At 40.2% G+C, this 21192-nt stretch overlaps 1 protein-coding gene across 1 annotated transcript; it reads left to right on the top strand.

Moving 5' to 3' along the window:
• The first annotated feature begins 282 nt into the window (after nt 1-282).
• Nucleotides 283-834, top strand: LOC112911201 (large ribosomal subunit protein eL30-like). The gene is made up of 2 exons (XM_025987635.1): nt 283-359; nt 558-834. The coding sequence occupies exons 1-2, from the start codon at nt 283-285 to the stop codon at nt 832-834; spliced, it is 354 nt and encodes a 117-aa protein (XP_025843420.1).
• Nucleotides 835-21192: the final 20358 nt, after the last annotated feature.

Here is a 21192-nt window from a genome sequence, read left to right on the forward strand (position 1 = left end):
ATTAAAAATAAAATAAAATAAAAAAAGAAAAGAAAAAAAAAAAACAGATTTACCTGTTCCTCTCTGAAGTCCAAGGCTGCCAGAGAATAATATTCTTTGCTGTATGCCCCACCCTACTTCTACCTCTTGGTCTCCAACCAGCCAGAGAGACCTCAGAACGGGGGTGAGGAAGCATATTCACACAGATCCACTCTTACACTTAAAACTTCTGAGGTAGCCTTTCTCACTCCTGGCCATTTTGGGTGCTGTTGGTTGGGGCCATCCCGCATATAAGGCAGGAAGATGGTGGCCACAAAGAAGAGGAAAAAGTCACTTGAGTTGATCAACTCTAGGCTCCAACTCATTATGAAAAGTGGAAAGTGGGCAGCCCCTGTGGCCCAGCGCCTTAATGCTGCCTTCAGCTCAGGGTATGATCCTGGAGACCCGGGATTGAGTCCCACGTCAGGCTCCCTGCATGGAGCCTGCTTCTCCCTCTGCCTGTGTCTCTGCCTCTCTCTCTCTCTTTCTCTCCTTGGGTCTTTCATGAATAAATAAATAAAATCTTAAGAAAAGAAAAGTTGCAAGTACATACTGGGGTACAAGCAGACTCTGAAAATGATCAGACACGGCAAAGCAAAACTGGTCATCCTGGCCAACAATTGCCCGGCTTTGAGGAAATCTGAGATAGAATACCACGCCATGTTGGCCAAAACTAGTGTCCATCACTACACTGGCAATAATATTGGATTGCGCATAGCATGTGCAAAATACTACGGAGTATGTACCCTGGCTATCATTGATCCATGTGATTCTGATATCATTAGAAGCATGCCAGAACAGAGCGGTGAAAAGTAAGTCACATGAATTTTTTTTCTTTAATAAAACTAGCCAGAGCTTGTTTTAGAGATAAATAATAAATAAATAATAAATAAATAAATAAATAAATAAATAAATAAATAAAAAATAAATAAATAAAAATTCTGAGGTAAATTCTTCCAGAAGCATGTACTGTTGAGGTTGGAAGGACCTTTAGAAGACCAGCCAGTTTGACTCCATAAGCTTAGAGAAGTGGAGGAACTGATGACCAGAAAGGTCAATGGCCTACCCCGGGATCACTCAGTGAGTTGGAGACTGAGCCTGCAATCAGCATCCACAGTTGCTGGAACCTAAATCATCATTCAGAATACTACTTACTTTCTGAAAACCACTCTAGCTCAATGCAGATGAAAGGATTGGAAGTTTTAGCCAATAGTCTGGCTACATGATACTTTGAGCTGAAGAGCAATCCAGTGACTCCCTGCTCCTTGAAAAGGTCAGTGTCCTCACTCAAGTGTCCAGCCCTAGCACACAATGTTGGTCTGGGGAGGGAGGTGACCAGATCATTAAAGAAATTGGTAAAGTGACTGATGTCTCTGTGGCTGTCACTACCAGGTATGTATCTGGATGTAACTCATTTGCCTACCTTGGCATAATTAAGCTAAAGAATTGACTTTTCTTTATTGACAATTTTTACTTCCATAAATCTCTGTTAAACTACTGCAATAATCCAGTAGCACATTTTAAGATGAAGAGTCCAAGCAGCTTCTCTAATTTTTTAATGGACATGTGCACTGTGGGTTGTGATTCTGGACATATGTGTATAATATATTGCCTGTTGGGAATTTTTTTGTATGTGGCTTTCACGGAAAAATGAAATAGCAGGAATTTCAGAGACTTACAGATGAAGTTTCCAGTCTCAGTTTGAACTAACTGTGTAAATTTGGAGATTTGCTTAATCTTCTGAGCCTTGATTTCTCTAGCTGAAAAATGAGGGCTATCGTATTTATTTCACTGGGTTATTGGGGAGAATTATATGAGATGATGTGGTTAAAGTGCTTAGCTTAGTGCCTGGCATATACACTGAATGTATGCTTAGCCAATAGGGTTTATTATCACCACACTATGTGCTATTTTATTCTGCTTAGAGCATTGGGACCTCTAGATTATCTTGTAGCCACTTGCCTGGGAAGCAGTACACCATCCCCATAAGCCCTGTCCCAGCCACCCTAACCCTGTCCTCTTCTGTACTACAAAACCAATTTTGATGTGTGGCTATCCTAAAGGAAAGCATAGCAATTAAAAGTTTCCCTTGCCCTCTGCTAGTCTGAGTACTTTGCTAATATCAAGAGTATGTAGTTTTATCTCTGCCTTTTTTTGCACTATTTTATAATAATTTGATTGTGTCACTGTGTGTGTCCAGCTAGATTTTAAATGTGTTAAAAATTATCTTAATCCTTTCTGCTACCCGCCCCCTCCCCCCCGGGACCAGCATTAAAACTACAGCAGAACAGGTGTTCAGGGAGTATTTAAATAATTAAATGAATGAGCACTCAGATGCTAAGAACCAAGCATTCAAGCTATTTCTAATTGTAAAAGGGACCACCTCCCTCTCCCCTTAGATCACCATCTGTATGGAGTCCCAGATGTTTCTGGTAAGAAGGTTGGTTCCAAGTTGTTCTGAGAAGTTTTATTTTTCACATACCTATCCAAATTTGAGTTTACTTCCTGTTCCTTTTTGTGTGCACAGAAATTTTCACCCTTATTCTGGAACTTAACATAATCAATCTTAAAGTGTGTTGTATATCTCCATTGCCCCTTAAGAATGATTATTCCTGGGATGCCTGGGTGGCTTAGCCATTAAGCCTCTGCCTTCGGCTCAGGGTGTGATCCCTGGGATGGAGTCCCACATCGGGCTCCCTGCAGGGAGCCTGCTTCTCCCTCTGCCTATGTCTCTGCCTCTCTCTGCATGTCTTTCATGTATAAATAAATAAAATCTTAAAAAATAAAAAAGAGTGGCTATTCCTGAGGGTGACTTTGGCTTTGGAGTACTGGGCTTTGGAAGGTGATAGGTTTGTATTGAAACTTTGGCTGTACCACACATTTATTGTCTGTATAACCTTCAAAAAGAGGCTTAACCTCTTGAGTCCAGTATCTGTATCTGTAAAATGATGTGAAAGATTTGTAAAAATTTTATTTAATCTTTGTGACAATCTTATGTGTGGGGGGATATAGAACTATAGCTAGAATTAAATAATATAATATGTAAAAAGTTCCCAGTATAGAGCTTTGCATTTGGTACACATTTGATTAATATTTTCTTATAATTTGTTTATGAAAAATAACCAAATTGCAGAAGAAAAAATGTAGAAAACAATGAAAATAAGGAAAAAAGTTATCCATAGTTCCACTACCTTAACATAACAATGGTCTCTGAGGTTCTTCAGGGATCCTGTCTTATTCATCTTTGTAGTCCCCACAGTACCTGGCACATAGTGGTCACTCAATCAATGTGTTCCATTCAATTGGCTTAGAAGGGAGAAGTAAATAAATGGCAAACTTATGTGGAGGCTTTGGCAATTTACAAAATTTATGTCCACTACATATTTGTTGCTCATACCAACACTTTGAGGTTAACAGATTGTCTGTCATGTCTCTCATTTTACAGAGGAAGACATTGAACTTCGAAGAGGTATATGTAATTTTCCCTAGACCACACAGCAATAAGTAAGTGACAGGATAGGGCCTCTGTCCCAGGGTTTCTAACTCAAAATCCTGGGCCTTTGACACTGTCTATCTACCATTACCCAAGCCCAGTCATCCCCAATAAAGCCTAAATTGTCATCCGTATGACTAGGGGTTTAATGTTTCCTGGCAAACTGCCCAAATGTGCCCCCTTCTTACTATTGATCCCTGGGACTTGATTGGGGAGTAGGGATGGTAGTGAATAGGAAATTGAGACAGGCAGGGTCTTGGATCTGCCAAACCGGAGAGAACAGATGGAGAAATGTCATGCCCAGAGACATCTGAGACCATTTCTACTAGAAGTGGGTAAGGGAAAGGAATGCACTTTAGAGAAGGTTCAGCTAGTTCTGGACCAGTAAACTTTGTGAGAAAGCAAGCTGCCTCTGAAGCATCTGTCCAGACAATTGGAAAGAGATTCTGGGCCACATCAGGTTATTTCCATCTCCTGTGTCTGGCGCAGGTCTATGTTTCTGAGACAACTACACTTCTATTTTGCCTCTGTCTTAGCCATCCAGTCCTGGTATCTCAACCCCTATCCTAAACTGGGAACCTTCAAAACTGCTTCCTGCTGAACAAAGCTGGGACTCAGAGTAAGCCTTTTCCTCCATACATTAGCCCCAGATTCCACTCCTATACTCTAGTGCAAGAATCTGACCCCCACACCTAACAAGCTTTCTATAGCTTGCCTCATCTCTGAGGTCTAAGCATGTTTTCTCAGGTCTGTGAAATGTTCCTGCAGATGCTCATGGAGAAAACCCAGATGACAGAACTCTAGCAGGAGTTCAGAAACTGTGGATATAGCTTTACCAGAGTCCTTAGAAAAGGGTAGTGTAGGGGAGTAAGGGGAGTGGGATGGGTCAATGGGTCCAGGTGGGGGAGGCATGGCCATAATGATCAGCCTTAGTTTTCTGGGTGGGTTTTATATCCCTGGGCCTCAAATTCCATCTGAGTTTGAAGGAAAGGACTCCTAGAATGTACAAATGGGCATGCATTTTAGAGGTCATATTTCACCTCAGACCCAGAGGTGACTTCTTTCTTTCTAAATGTTTATCTTCTTTCTTCTTCTGGACTTTCTGGTCAGTGTTCTTTTTAGGGTGACCAGTTCATCCTTGTTTCTCAGGGATTTTCAGTTTTACTATTGAAAGTCCTGAGTCCTGGAACCCCCACTTGGTCCTGGGCAGACCAGAATAGTAAGTAAACCTCGTTCTCTTACTACTTTTGTCTCATTACCCTGTTTCCCTTTGGGAACTTCAAATTTGCAGGTACAGTTGAAATTACTTCTCAAGAAAACACAATTTGAATTTTTGTTTTTACCTGAGACTGGCATGTTGCACCAGCATTGTGTCAGCATTGTGTTTCCTGTAACACTCCCCAAATAACCCTTAAAAATTGAACCTATGACTGCACTGTCTTGCATTTTGGGGGGCTTCTCTGAGGACCAAGTCTAGGGCTATAGATCCAGTGGATCCTCAGCCAGAGAGCTTCCTTCCCGCATGGTGACTTTTGTCTATGGTAATGAGCTAAGCAATTGAGGAGGGCTGGCAACTTTCTGGTTCTGGGAACTTGTTTGCATGCCTTTGAGGGGCTTTTTGTGATCCATCTCCTTCAGCTGGTAGCTGCTTCTCCCTCCCCACACTAGGATTATGATACAATTCCAGTATCTTTTAAGGCTAGCCTTTGCATATACCATGGGATTATCCTGAGGATGTCAGATGATGTTCACCTAGTATATGATCACACTAGCAGCCTGCTGGAGACCTCTCATCAATAAGTGTGACAGTGTGAAGTGAATATTTAGGGAAGGGGTTGGTGCAACCCAACCCCTGTTGCACCCTCTGGAACACTCCCACTCAATACTCTATCAATGGTTTCTGGGTTTGAGAATTGGGAGAAGAGGCCTGAGAAGGTACAATGGATATGGGCTTGAGAGTCAGCAGAGCAGGCATGGACCCTAGCTCTACTCCCAATTGCTACATGTCTTTGGGAAACCTACCCTACCTTCCTGGGCTCAGTTTTCTCCTCTATACAATGCAAGGACTGCTCCACATAATTCACAGCTTCTCTGTCTGTCAGTATGAAAGTTTTGTCACCATTTTAGTCTCTAATTTTAGTTCCTCTGGGATTGTTTCTTTAGAAATTGCTATGATTATTAAGAATGAGAATAATAACGATCATTTATTGAACACTACATAGTCACCAAACCATTAGAGAAGATGAGAGCTAGGGCTCTCAAACTAGATGATTTGGATCAGAATCCTGCTCTGCCATTTACTACCTGTGTGGCCGTAGGCAAGTGACTCAATTTTTCTGTGCCTTAGTATCTCTCATTTATAACTCAAGAAAAATAAGAAGTATTGAGCACAGTTCCTGGCACTTAAGAAGTTAGATATTAGAACTGATCAGAGGAGGAGGGGCCAGAAGGCGGAAGAGTAGGGTCCCCAAGTAACCTGTCCCAACCAAATTACCTAGATAACTTTCAAATCATCCTGAAAACCTACGAATTCGGCCTGAGATTTAAAGAGAGAACAGCTGAAATGCTACAGTGAGAAGAGTTCGTGCTTCTATCAAGGTAGGAAGACGGGAAAAAAATAAAGAAATAAAAAGTATCCAAGGGGGAGGGGCCCCAGCAAGTAGCTGGGCTAAGGCCTCACAGCGAGTGCCCCCAGGACAGGAAAGCCCCATCCCGGAGAAGCAGGAGCTTCACCAATCGTCCCAGACAGAAAGGCCCTCGCAGGGAGTTGGAGCAGGATCACAGGAGGGGTGGGGATGTCCTCAAGCTCCCAGGGGTACTAACAGAGGACCTGCACCCCAGGGGAGAGCGCACCATACCCCTCCGCTGAGCTCCCTAAAAGGGCTGCAGCACAGGCAGGGTGGGGCGGGGAGCCCCTCAGGCGGCAGCATCGGGCGAAGGGGGCTGTGCGCCCTGGGAGCATGATTGCAGCAGTGCAGGCCCGGAGCCCAGGGTGCTGAGGGACACAGCCCAGGATCCGGCACTCCCCCTGGGACAGGCAGAGGCCAGGAGGGCACAAGAGAGCAAGGACACTCCAGCTGCTGGGAGGCCCCAAGGTGTGCAGATCCGCGATCCTGCATCCGGAGCATCCAGACAACTGCGGACTGGGAGCTGCGATAGTTACTGCAGGAACTGACTCCAGGGCTGGAGAGCTGGCTGCCACTGTTGTTGTTCCTCCTGGGGCATCACAGGATAAACAACCCCCACTGAACCTCACAGTGGCTTCACAGGATAAACAACTCTCACTGAGCTGAACAACAGGCAGGGGGCTGAGCAGCTCCCCCAAGTGCTCACACCTGAAAATCAGCACAGCAGGCCCCTCCCACAGAAGACCAGCTAGAAGGACAGGGGAAAAGCAAGTTATTGGCCAAGCAGTACTGGAAAGTTCCAGGGGAAGTCGAGGTTTTTACAGTATATAGAATCAGAAGATACTCCCCCCCCCCCTTTTTTTTGTTTTGTTTTCTGTTAGCTTCCCCCCCACTTTTTTTTCTATTTTTCTTCTTTTTCTTCTCTCTTTTTCTTTTCTTTTTTCTCTTCTCTCTTTTTCTCCTTTTCCCAGTACAACTTGTTTTTGGCCACTCTGCACTGAGCAAAATGACTAGAAGAAAAAACTAACCTCAAAAGAAAGAATCAGAAACAGTCCTCTCTCCCACAGAGTTACAAAACCTGGATTACAATTCAATGTCAGAAAGCCAATTCAGAAGCACAATTATAAAGCTACTGATGGCTATAGAAAAAAGCATAAAGGAATCAAGAGACTTCATGACTGCAGAATTTAGATCCAATCAGGCAGAAATTAAAAATCAATTAAATGAGATGCAATCAAAACTAGAGGTCCTAATGATGAGGGTTAATGAGGTAGAAGAACAAGTGAGTGACATAGAAGAAAGGTTGATGGTAAAGAGGGAAACTGAGGAAAAAAGAGTAAAACAATTAAAAGATCATGAGGATAGGTTAAAGGGATGACAGGCTCAGAAAGAAAAATCTATGTTTGATTGGGGTTCCTGAGGGTGCCGAAAGGGACAGAGGCCCAGAATATGTATTTGGACAAATGATAGCTGAAAACTTTCCGAATCTGGGAAGGGAAACAGGCATTCAGATCCAGGAGATAGAGAGATTCCTCCCCCCCCCACCACACACACACATAAAATCAATAAAAACCGCTCAACACCTCGACATTTAATAGTGAAGAGTGCAAATTCCAAAGATAAAGAGAAGATCCTTAAAGCACAAGAGGCAAGAAATCTCTAACTTTCTGGGGAGAAATATTAGAATAACAGAAGACTTCTCCACAGAGAACAGGCAGGCCAGAAAGGGCTGGCAGGATATATTCAGGGTCCTAAATGAGAAGAACGTGCAGCCGAGAATACTTTATCAAGCAAGGCTTTCATTCCGAATAGAAGGAGAGAAAAAGAGCTTCCAGAATAGACAGAAACTGAAAGAATATGTGATCACCAAACCAGTTCTCCAAGAAATATTAAGGGGGACTCTGTAAAACAAAGAGGAAGTCCAAGGGAAAAAAACACAAAAACAGGGACTGAATAGGAATCATGATGACACTAAATTTAAATCTTTCAATAGTAACTCTTTTCGTGAATGGGCTTAATGACCCCATCAAAAGGTTCAGGGTTTTAGACTGGATAAAAAAGCAGGACCCATCTATTTGCTGTCTACAAGAGACTCATTTTTAGACATAAGGACACCTACAGCCTGAGAATAAAAGGTTGGAGAACCATTTACCATTCAAATGGTCCTCAAAAGAAAGCAGGGGTAGCCATCCTTATAACAGATAGACTAAAGTTTATCCCTAAGACTGTAGTAAGAGATGAAGAGGGACACTATATCATACTTAAGGGATCTATCCAACAAGAGGACCTAACAATCATGAATATTTATGCCCTGAATGCAGGAGCTGCTAAATATCAATTAATAACCAAAGCTAAGACATACTTACATAATAATACATTAATACTTGGTTACTTGAATGTAGCGCTTTCTATAATCGAAAGGTGTTTGAAGCACAACATCTCCAAAGAAACAAGAGCATTAAGGATACACTGGACCAGATGGATTTCACAGATATTGACAGAACTTAACATCCAAACGCAAATAATTACACATTCTTCTCAATTGAATATTGACCTATCTCCAGAATAGACCACATACTGGGTCACAAATCAGGTCTTAACCGATACCAAAAGATTGGGATCATCCCCTCCATATTTTCAGACCATAATGCTTTGAAATTAGAACTAAATCACAAGAAGTTTGGAAGGATATCAAGCACGTGGAGGTAAAGGACCATCCTGCTCAAAGATGAAATGGTCAACCAGGAAGTTAGAGAAGAATTAAAAAGATTCATGGAAACTAATGAGAATGAAGATACAACTGTTCAAAATCTTTGGGATACAGCAAAAGCAGTCCTGACTAGGAAATACATCTCAATACAAGCATCCATCCAAAAACTCGAAAGAACTCAAATACAAAAGCTAACCTTGCACATAAAGGAGCTGGAGAAAAAACAGCAAATAGATCTTACACTCAGCAGAAGAGGAGAGTTAATAAAGATTCGAGCAGAACTCAATGAAATAGAGACCAGAAGAACTGTAGAACACATCAACCAAACCAGGACTTGGTTCTTTGAAAGAATTAATAAGATAGATAAACCATTAGCCAGCCTTATTAAAAAGAAGAGAGAAAAGACTCAAATTAATAAAATCATGAATGAGAAAGGAGAGATCACTACCAACACCAAGGAAATACAAATGATTTTAAAAACGTATTAGGAGCAGCTATATGCCAATAAATTAGGCAATGTAGAAGAAATGGATGCCTTTCCGGAAAACCACAAACTACCAAAATTGGAACAGGAAGAAATAGAAAATCTGAACAAGCCAATAACCAGGGAGGAAATTGAAGCAGTCATCAAAAACCTCCTAAGACACAAAACTGCAGGGCCAGATGGCTTCCCAGGGGAATTCTATCAAACGTTTAAAGAAGAAACCATACCTATTCTACTAAAGATGTTCGGAAAGATAGAAAGAGATGGAATACTTCCAAACTCGATGAATGAGGCCAGCATCACCTTAATTCCAAAACCCGATAAAGACCCCACCAAAAAGGAGAATTATAGACCAATATCCCTGATGAACATGGATGCAAAAATTCTCAACAAGATACTAGCCAATAGGATACAACAGTACATTAAGAAGATTATTCACCATGACCAAGTGGGATTTATCCCCGGGATGCAAGGCTGGTTCAACACTCGTAAAACAATCAATGTGATTCATCATATCAGCAAGAGAAAAACCGAGAACCATATGATCCTTTCCATAGATGCACTGAAAGCATTTGACAAAAGACAGCATCCATTCCTGATCAAAACTCTTCAGAGTGTAGGGATAGAGGGAACATTCCTCAGCATCTTAAAAGACATCTATGAAAAGCCCACAGCAAATATCATTTTCAATGGGGAAGCACTTGGAGCCTTTCCCCTAAGATCAGGAACAAGACAGGGATGTCCACTCTCACCACTGCTATTCAACATAGCACTGGAAGTCCTAGCCTCAGCCATAAGGCAACAAAAAGAAATAAAAGGCATTCGAATTGGCAAAGAAGTCAAACTCTCCCTCTTCGCCTATGACATGATATTCTACGTAGAAAACCCAAAAGCCTCCACCCGAAGATTGCTAGAACTCGTAGAGCAATTTGGCAGTGTGGCAGGATACAAAATCAATGCCCAGAAGTCAGTGGCATTTCTATACTCTAACAATGAGACAAATTAACTAACAATGAGGGAAATTAAAGTACAATCCCATTGACAATTACACCCCAAAGCATAAGATACCTTGGAATAAACCTAATCAAAGAGGTAAAGGATCTATACTCTAAAAACTACAGAACACTTCTGAAGGAAATTGAGGAAGAAACAAAGAGATGGAAAAATATTCCATGCTCATGGATTGGAAGAATTAATATTGTGAAAATTTCAATGTTACCCAGGGCATTTTACACATTAAATGCAATCACTATCCAAATACCATGGACTTTCTTCAGAGAGTTGAAACAAATTATTTTAAGATTTGTGTGGAATCAGAAAAGACCCCGAATAGCCAGGGGGATATGAAAAAAGAAAAGCATAGCTGGGAGCATCACAATGCCAGATTTCAGGTTGTACTACAAAGCTGTGGTCATCAAGACAGTGTGGTAGTGGCACAAAAACAGACACATAGAACAATGGAACAGAATAGAGAACCCAGAAGTGGACCCTCAACTTTATGGTCAACTAATATTCAACAAAGCAGGAAAGACTATCCACTGGAAAAAAGACAGTCTCTTCAATAAATGGTGTTGGGACAATTGGACATCCACATGCAGAAGAATGAAACTGGAACATTCTCTTACACCATACACAAAGATAAACTCAAAATGGATGAAAGATCTAAATGTGAGACAAGATTCCATCAAAATCCTAGAGGAGAACACAGGCAACACCCTTTTTGAACTTGGCCACAGTAAGTTATTGCCAAATACATCCATGAAGGCAAGAGATACAAAACCAAAAATGAACTATTGGGACTTCATCAAGATAAGAAGCTTTTGCACAGCAAAAAAACAGTCAACAAAACTAAAAGACAACTTACAGATGGGAGAAAATATTTGCAAATGACGTATCAGATAAAGGGCTAGTATCCAAGATCTATAAATAACTTATTAAACTCAACAGCGAAGAAACAAACAATCCAATCATGAAATGGGCAAAAGTCACGAACAGAAATCTCGCAGAGGAAGACACAGACATGGCCAAGAAGCACATGAGAAAATGCTCTGCATCACTTGCCATCAGGGAATTACAAATCAAAACCACAATGAGACACCACCTCACACCAGTGAGAATGAGGAAAATTAACAAAGCAGTAAACAATAAATGTTTGAGAGGATGTGGAGAAAGGGGAACCCTCTTGCAGTGTTGGTGGGAATGTGAACTGCTGCAGCCACTCTTGAAAACTGTGTGGAGATTCCTCAAACAGTTAAAAATAGACCTGCCCTATGACCCAGCAATTGCACTGCTGGGGATTTACCCCAAAGATTCAGATGCAATGAAACGCCAGGACACCTGCACCCCGATGTTTATATCAGCAATGTCCACAATAGCCAAACTGGAGGGAGCTTCAGTGTACATCAATTTTCACTCTGGGCTTTTAGTAGATGGATTTTTAGATGCTGAGGAATGTTCTCTCTTTTCTTACATTCTGAAGCATTTTGATGAGGAATGGATGCTGCATTTTGTCCAATGCTTTCTCTGCATCTATGGAGAGGATCATATAGTTCTTGTTTTTTCTCTTGTTGATGTTATCCATCACGTTATTGCTTGACGAGTGTGGAACCAGCCTTGCATCCCGGTGATGAATCCCACTTGGTCATGGTGAATAATCTTCTTAATGTACTGTTGGATCCTATTGTCTAGTATCTTGTTGATAATTTTTGCATCCATGTTCATCAGGGATATTGATCTATAATTCTCCTTTTTGGTGGGGTCTTTGTCTGGTTTTGGAATTAAGGTGATGCTGGCCTCATAAAATGAGTTTGGAAGTTTTCCATCCCTTTCTATCTTTTGGAACAGCTTTAGTAGAATAGGTATTCTTTTTTCCTTAAACGTTTGATAGAATTCCCCTGGGAAGCCATCTGGCCCTGGACTTTTGTGTCTTGGGAAGTTTTTGAGGACTGCTTCAATTTCCTCCCTGGTTATTGGCCTGTTCAGGTTTTCTATTTCTTCCTTTTGAGTTTTGGTAGTTTGTGGTGTTCCAGAAATGCGTCCATTTCTGCTAGACTTCCTAATTTATTGGCATATAGCTGTTCATAATATGTTTTTTAAATCATTTGTATTTCCTTGGTATTGGTTGTGATCTTGCCGTTTTCATTCATGATTTTATTAATTTGATTCTTTTGTCTTTTGTTTTTAATAAGGCTGGCTATTGGTTTATCTATCTTATTAATTATTTCAAGGAGCCATCTCCTGGTTTTGTTGATCTCTTCCACAGCTCCTCTGGTCTCTATTTCATTGAGTTCTGCTCGAATCTTTATTAACTCTCTTCCTCCGCTTGGCCTAGGTTTATTTGCTTTACTTTCTTCAGTTGCTTTAGGTGTACGTTCAGCTTGTGTATTTGATTTTTTTTCAATTTTTTTGAGGGATGCTTGTATTGCAATATATTTCCTCCTCAGGATTGCTTTTGCTGTATCCTGATTTTGAATGGTTGCATCTTCATTCTCATTAGTTTCCATGAATCTTTTTAATTCTTCTCTAATTTCCTGATTTACCCATTTATCTTTTATTTATTTATTTATTTATTTTTAGTTTTTTTTAAATTTTTATTTATTTATTATAGTCACAGAGAGAGAGAGAGGCAGAGGGAGAGAAGCAGGCTCCATGCACCGGGAGCCCAACGTGGGATTCGATCCCGGGTCTCCAGGATCACGCCCTGGGGCAAAGGCAGGCGCCAAACCGCTATGCCACCCAGGGATCCCCCATTTATCTTTTAGTAAGACTATCTTTAACCTCCACGTGTTTGAAATCCTTCCAAACTTCTTCTTGTGATTGAGTTTAAGTTTCAAAGCATTATGGTCTGAAAATAGGCAGAGGAGAATCCCAATCTTTGGTATCAGTTGAAATCTGATTTTTGACTCAGTATGTGGTCTATTCTGGAGAAAGTTCCATGTGCACTTGAGAAGAATGTGTATTCAGTTGTGTTTGGATGTATAGTTTAGTAAATATCTGTGAAATCGATTTGGTACAGTGTATCATTTTAAGCTCTTTTTTCTTTAGAGATGTTGTGCCTAGAAGAATGTCATTTGCAGGAAATGCCGTGTTGAAGTGTCCCAGTATTAGTGTATTATTATCTAAGTATGTCTTTACTTTGGTTATTAATTGATTGATATACTTGGCAACTCCTACATTAGGGGCATAAATATTCATGATTGTTAGGTCCTATTGTTGGATAGATCCTTTAAGTATGATATAGTGTCCCTCTTCATCTCTTCCTACAGTCTTTGGGATAAACTTTAATTTATCTCATATGATGATTGGTACCCCTGCTTTCTTCTGAGGACCATTTGAATGGTAAATGGTAAATGGTTCTCCAACCTTTCATTTTCAGGCTGTAGGTGTCCTTAGGTCTCAAATGAGTCTCTTGTAGACAGCAAATAGATGGGTCTTGTTTTTTTATCCAGTCTGATACTATGTGTCCTTTGGTGGGATCATTAGGCCCATTCACTCTCAGAGTTACTATTGAAAGATATGAATTTAGTGTCATCATAATACCTATTCAGTCCCTGTTTTTGATGATTATTTCTTTGCACTTCCTCTTTCTTTTACAGATTCCCCCTTAATATTTCTTGCAGAGTTGGTTTGTTAGTCACATATTTTGTCCGTTTCTGCCTGTCCTGGAAGCTCTTTATCTCTCCTTCTATTCTGAATGAGAACCTTGCTGGATAAAATATTCTTACCATTCTTGGTTTTTGTCATTTATACCCTGAATGTATCCTGCCAGCCCTTTCTGACCTGCCAGGTATCTGTGTACAGGTCTGCTGTTAATCTAATATTTCTCCCCATATAAGTTCGAGATCTCTTTCTCTTACTGCTTTAAGTATTTTTTCTTTATCTTTAGAATTTTCAAATTTCAGTATTAAATGTCGAGGTGTTGAATGGTTTTTATTGATTTTAGGGGGGTGGACCTCTCTATCTCCTGGATCTGAATGCCTGATTCCCTCCTCAAGTTACGGAAGTTCTCAGGTATAATTTTTTTAAATATGTATTCTGGTCCTCTGTTCCTCTTGGCGCCCTCTGGAACCCCAATTATACATTGATTTTTCCTTCTGAGGGTGTCATTTATTCCACTTAACCATTTTCCTCATGGTCTTATCTTTTTCCTCATGGTTTTTATCTTTTTTCCCCAGCTTTCTTGCCACTAACTTGTCTTCTATGTCACTCACTCTTTCTTTTACCTCATTAACCATCGTTGTTATGACTGCCTATTTGGATTGCATCTCTTTTAACTGATTTTTGATTTCATCCTGATTAGATCTAAATTCAGCAATCCTGAAGTCTCTTCAAAAATTTATGCTTTTTACCAGAGCCACATCGAGCTTCTGACATTGAATTATAATCTAAATTCTGTAACTCTGTGGCAGAAAGTACTGTTTCTTATTCTTTCGTTTGTATTGAGTTCTTCTTTCTAGTAATTTTGCTCAGTGCAGAGTGGCTGTATGAGCGTGCTGTGTCAAGAATATCAACCACGACCTAAGTAAATTTCACCATAGATGATTTTTGTTAGAAGTAAAAAACCTTCTCTCTGTACCATTCCAGGTGTTCTCTCTTCTTAGGTCGAATTCGTAGGCTTTCAGAATTATTTGAAAGTAATTTAGGTAAGTTGGTGGGGCCAGGTGAGTTGATGCACCTACTCTTCTGGCATCTTCTTACATATCTCTTTTGATTTCTACTATTACCCTGGATAGTAGAGCTTCTCTTCTATTTTATAGTTGAGGGTATAGGATCTTACTCAAAGTTGTGCAATAGAACTGTAATTGGTGACTGATCGCAACCTGCTGTGGCTATTTCAAGTGACCTGAAAGAGATATCAAAAACAGGAAGAACTGAAAAACCAGTTAAGGCATGCAAGCAATAGTTTTGAACAATTGGATATGATAGAAACATAATGTATTAAGATGACCTAAAGATCTCTCATGTGTCTATGTGTAAATTAGTAACCCTTAATTTTTACAACCAAACAAATTATACCTTGTGACATGCAACCATACCTTGGAGAACTGCTTACAAGCACATATATCTCTTTCCCTTTTTGCATGTGATCCCCTTTAAGCTAACAAACTTCAGGGCAGTTCTGCAGAACAATATGAAAGACTCTCTTCCAGGCTATAATTCTTAGTAAGACAATGAAAAAAATATTTACTAACCTCTTTTGAGATTAGCTTTTTTACAGTCAAGCCATTGGGCATATATGGGTCTGAAACACAGGCCAGTTGCCTCTTGTCCCAGTAGAAATAGCAAGATGTAGTCATTCATGTCAAGCAGTGACTTATGTTAAGCAATGACATAAGCAGCCAAGGGCATTGTAGCTAAGACTATATATTTCTGAAACACCATATATCTCTGACAACACCCAGAACTGATAACCAACAGAACCAGACATAGTCTTCGGAGGTCTAAGACTCATTAAACTCTTTTTTAAAACGAGGATTTTTGCAACAAACTGTCAGAGTCTCCAGATGCTGACCCTTTCATTTTACCACATCAAAAAGCAACTGCCAGATTGATCTCTGAATGTAAGAGATATTCTCCACCACTTGAACATAATAAGCATCACCTGCAGAGAGCTGACCCAGACTGGACCAATACCTCATCTCAGCTGTACACTCATGGCCTGACTTTGTTTGGTTCATTCGACTTCCTATTGTTTGCTGTATCTTGTTTGTTGTGTGACTTTGTATTGTGCTTCTCTTTGTGTGGAGTATAGGAAGCTAAGTTAAAAATGTAATGAGATGCTATTGAGTTTGGAATCCTGAGCCTGCTTTATGATTATGTCAACCTTGCTTTATGATTGAATAAAGTTGGCATTGTGGAAACACACAACTTGTTTGTGTGCTTTCATAGCATGCTCGTGACACATATTGTGAGAGAGGCATGAAGAGGGAACCAAAAGCTATTTTTTTCTCATGCTCACATTTGGTTCTTTTCCTTTTCTGTCATGTAGGGCATTGCCTTCTGTCAGGGAGGAAGACTTTCCCTTGCTCTTCAAGATCCTTCTGGCTGAAAAAAAAAATCCTTCTGGCTGGACTAAGGATCAAATTGACATGAGACAAATTAACAGGAGAAAAACAGATTTAAATTCCTACTTACATGTGGGAGCCCTACAAAGATCTGAGACTCAAAAGCAGTCAGTTGTGGCTTATATACCATCCTTAGCTAAGGAAAGGAATAGAGACTATTAGGAATAGAGCTTCAAAGTGGAGCAAGGCAATTCATAGGAAGATGAGAAGAGCAGACATTTGGTAATCAGATGTTTGCCCTGCCATGCAGATAAGTCAGATAAAAAAAAGTTATCTCTGACAATAGCTCTCGTTCTAGTACAGGCACCTTATCTATATTATGCCAGTCAGTTAAGGAGGAGATAAAAACTTTTCCTAATACTACAGAACCCTGATTACTTTCAGTTCAAAAATAACCCACATGCCAAAATGGCATATTCTGCTCCCTTTCAGTTCAAAACAACATAAATTAATTACCTTGTTATTTAGAAGGTAAGAATTCCAAAATCAAGGTATTTATAGGGCTGCATTATTACTGGAGGCTTTAGGAGGAGAATGTCTCCTTATCTTTTCAAGCTTTTAGAGGCTATCTGCATTCCCTGTCTTCTGGCTCCTTCCTTATTCAAAGCCAACAGCACAGAATTTTCAAATCTCTGTTTCAGTTTACCCTCCAGCATCCCTCTTATGATGATCCTTGTGATTACATTAAGGCCTTCCAGATAATCCAGAATAATATTCCCCTAGCTCAAGATACTTAACTATCAGATCTACAGATCCTTTTTGTCAATTTCTGAGGATTAGGTCATGGATATCTCTGTGGGAAGGGTCATTATTCAGTCTACCAAAACTGATTAGCTGTGGGAATAAGAGAAGAGAGACGTTGAGAATTTTTTTTTTTACTTTTTATTATTGAAAATTTCATACACAGTAAGTGAAAACTACAGTATAATGGATCCTAGGTACACATCACCCAGCTTTAACAATTATCAACATTTTGACAGTCTTGTTTTAACTACCTCTCTCCCTTTTTTTTGGCAGGAATTTTTTTTTTTGTCACGGTAGGAACATTTTAAAGCAAATTGCAGATATCTTATCATTTTACCCATAATATCTCCTAATGTATCTCTAAACTTAAATTTCTTTCATAGCCATTGCACATTTAATTACACTTAATACAATTAACATTAGTCATCTAATTAACATCAACATTAATGTCATTTAATACTGAAGATGATTTTGCAGTGTCTCTTATGGCCAGTCTTGTGGCTGGTGATGGCCACATCAAAATGGGGATGGGAGGGGCATAAAGTCTTGTAGGTGAATAGATAATGAATTTGGTTAGATATCCATGGTCAGAATTAGATGATCACTGAATGGTTGAAAAAAGAGGGGACTTCCAAAGGCAACATGACACATTTAAGCATTTGGTTGCAGTTATGGGAGCAGAGAAGTGCGCAGCCTGTGTGTTCAAACTGGTCAGGCTTGAATCAGTGACAATGCTGGTTTCTCTTACTTGTTGTAGCATGTGGCTATTGATAAAGCATTATCCTATCTATTAATTTGTTCTTCACAACAATATTTCGAAATAGTGAATACAGACTTATTCTACTCACTTCAAAAAGAGGGAACAGAGGCTCAAAGAGTGACTTGCTCAAGACTATCTAATTAACAAGTGGCAAAACAGGAAATTTAAACCAAGTCTTCTGACTTAGCTTCCTGCGTCTGAGATGGGGCCCTTATAACATCTCCCTTTTCCCTCCCCATGTAACCTGAGGAGAGGGACATGAAAGTGGAGGGAATGATAGGAAGATATGAAGGATATAGGGCTAGAAGCCAGGTTTGTGGTCACTTGTGGGGATTGGAGGTCTAGAGCGAGATAGAAGTACAAAGAGTCTGCATGTTTGTTTTTTCCCAAAAAAACTGACTGTTGTCTGTCCCCTTCTGGGACCTCATTTCTGCTTCCTTTTATTATGATATGATCCCTAGCCCTTTTCCTACCTCACTCCTCCTCATCTGGTGACCCTAGGATGAACATTTACTCTGATGATGCTCACAGCCATTAAGAGAAATGAAGAAGCTGAAGGCTACCGGTTACTCCAGAAACCACAGCACACCCAGTGTTTCAAGGTGAGGAATGATGATGACCTTGGCATTCAAGGTTCCTCTACTCTATCTTTATTAATAACTCATTCTCTCTCTTTCTTTCTCTCATACTTGCTCAACCCCTTTATCATCTACAGTATTCTCACAGTGTAGCAACTTAAATCCTCTGAAAGAAAGTTTTATTTTGTAAATATTTTGTAGGTGAGATACCATGTGATGAAACAATTTATATGAGGCTACAAAACTAATTGACAGATCTGGAACTGACTGGCAGTCTGATTCCCTATCTGAGAGCTCTTTCCAGGGCAATATATCCATTATATTATATTATATCCAATATATCTTCCATTTTACCCCCTCCTAATACTGATGGGACAGTGTGGGAAGGATTCATGCTTCAAAGGGTCGGTCTTCTATGAACCAAGACTCCATCGTTCATTCTTTACTTCTCTTGTGAATGTAGAGAAGGGAAAAGGGAACACCTAGGCCCTTAGGATAGAAGGTGGGAGAGTAGAGACCTCTTTTCCATCTTCCTGCTTTCATCTGGGTCCAGAAGTAGGCAGATGGACATTTCTTCTGTATTGAGAGAGTCCCGGGCATTGCTGTCTCTCTAACACTTCTTCCAGGACCTAGATCCAGACAAAGAATCCTCTTCTGGGCTTGAATTTCAGCTCTAGTTATTTGATAGTTTTGCTTTTCTAAAATCTAAAGTAGGGATAATTGTATTATACAATATTTTGTAGGCCTATCATGAGGATTCAATGTCCCTCAAATGACTTTAGTTAGAGACAGAGAGGTGGGACATATTGATTCATTCAGTCATTTCACAAATATTTATCAAGTGTCCTCTAAGTGACAGTTACTATGATTGGTCCTGGGAACACACAGTACAGAACAAGCAGACAAGGTCTAAGAGAGAGTTTGAGGGGGTTCTTCTGTGACAAACCCTACATTCCTTAAAATATCTTATTTTAGCTTAAAAGTTCATAAAACTTTTATACTCCAAAATATACTGATTAAGATTAAAATAATGTTTTAATTATTTACTGTAGAAGAAAATTAATCCTCCAGGAAGATGCACCATGTGTATTGTTTGATTTCATTGAACCTTATTTGGCCATAATGTGTGAAAATAACAGCTATTCTTACTGGGTGATTATTGTGTGCCAGGAATCTTTCTAAATGTTGAATGCATGTTAACTTATTTAAGTTTCACAACATCCTTTTGAGGTACATTTTATTGCCATATACACAGATGAGGGAGTAAAGGAACTGAGATGAAAAATCAGTTGCCCGAAGTCGTTCAACTAGTAATTCGTAGAGCTAAGATTTGAACTCAGTCACTTTGGCTCCAAAGGACACACTTTAACCCCTCCATTTGCATGCCCTTGAGATCCATGTGCCTTCAATGGAATCCCTGATTTCAGTGCCTCACTGTAGGAGCTCATTAAATGTGTATTTCCTTCCTTTCCCTCTTCCTCTTGAGTCTATTCTTTTATATCTTTATGCTAACTCAAGACAGATGCTATTGGCTATAAGGTAATTTGCTACTAGGAAAGATTTCAAGAAGATGCAGATGCCAGTGGGGAGCAGTGCTGGGTGACTCAGTGATTGAGCATCTGTGTTTGGCCCAGGTCATGATCTCAGGATCCTGGGATGGAGTCCCCCACAGGGAGCCTGCCTCTCCCTCTGCCTATGTCTCTGACTCTCTGTGTGTGTCTTTCATGAATAAATAAAATCTTTAAAAAAAAAACCATAGATGCTGCAGACCCTACAAAATCCTTTGCCAGGAGGGCTTTGGACACAAATATTACCATTTCTTTACCCTAAGTCCTCCTCTGCTATTGGTTCTTTTTTTTATTATTTAATCGAGAGAGAGAGAGGAGAGAGAGAGAGAGACAGAGACAGAGACACAGGCAGAGGGAGAAGCAGGCTCCATGCAGGGAGCCTGACGTGGGCCTCGATCCCGGGTCTCCAGGATCACGCCCTGGGCTGTAGGTGGCGCTAAACCGCTGAGCCACCCGGGCTGCCTGCTGCCATTGGTTCTTAAAGATTGTGATGAAACAGGTGACTGAAGACATTTTGAGTACCTCAAATCATCTTCCTTGCAGTTGTCCTTTCAGATAGTCCCCTATAACCTTGCTTTGGGGTAGGAGGCCCTTCCTCTTGCTTCCTTCCTGTTATGGAGGCTTTTGTCTGTTGCTTTAAACTTTTGCAACAGAAAGGGCATTTGGGGCAGTACCCAAAAAAGAGGTGCTTCTTCTCTGGCTGGACTGGCTCCCAGCTATAATCCAGCATCCCTTGAATTGAAAAGTATGAGGGATATAAGAAGCAGCACAGAAGATCATAGGGGAAAGGAGGGAAAACAGTATGAGAAGAAATCAGAGAGGGAGACAAACCATGAGAAACTCTTAACTATGGGAAAGAAACTGAGGGTTGCTGGAGGGGCGGTGGGGGTATTGGGTAATTGGGTGATGGGCATTAAGGAGGGCACCTGATATGATGAGCACTGGGTGTTATATGCAACTGATGAGTTACTGAACTCTACATCTGAAACTAATGTTATACTACATGTTGGCTAATTGAATTTAAATTTTAAAAAGAGGTTGGTAAATTGAATTTAAATAAAAAGGAAAAGAAAAAATAGTCAGTGAAATAAAAAAAAAAAAGAAATAAGTACTTTTCAGTCAGATACCTACCTAGTGTGAGACACT

Source organism: Vulpes vulpes, chromosome X, assembly GCF_048418805.1.
Source record: "Vulpes vulpes isolate BD-2025 chromosome X, VulVul3, whole genome shotgun sequence".
Classification (NCBI taxonomy): Eukaryota; Metazoa; Chordata; class Mammalia; order Carnivora; family Canidae; genus Vulpes; species Vulpes vulpes.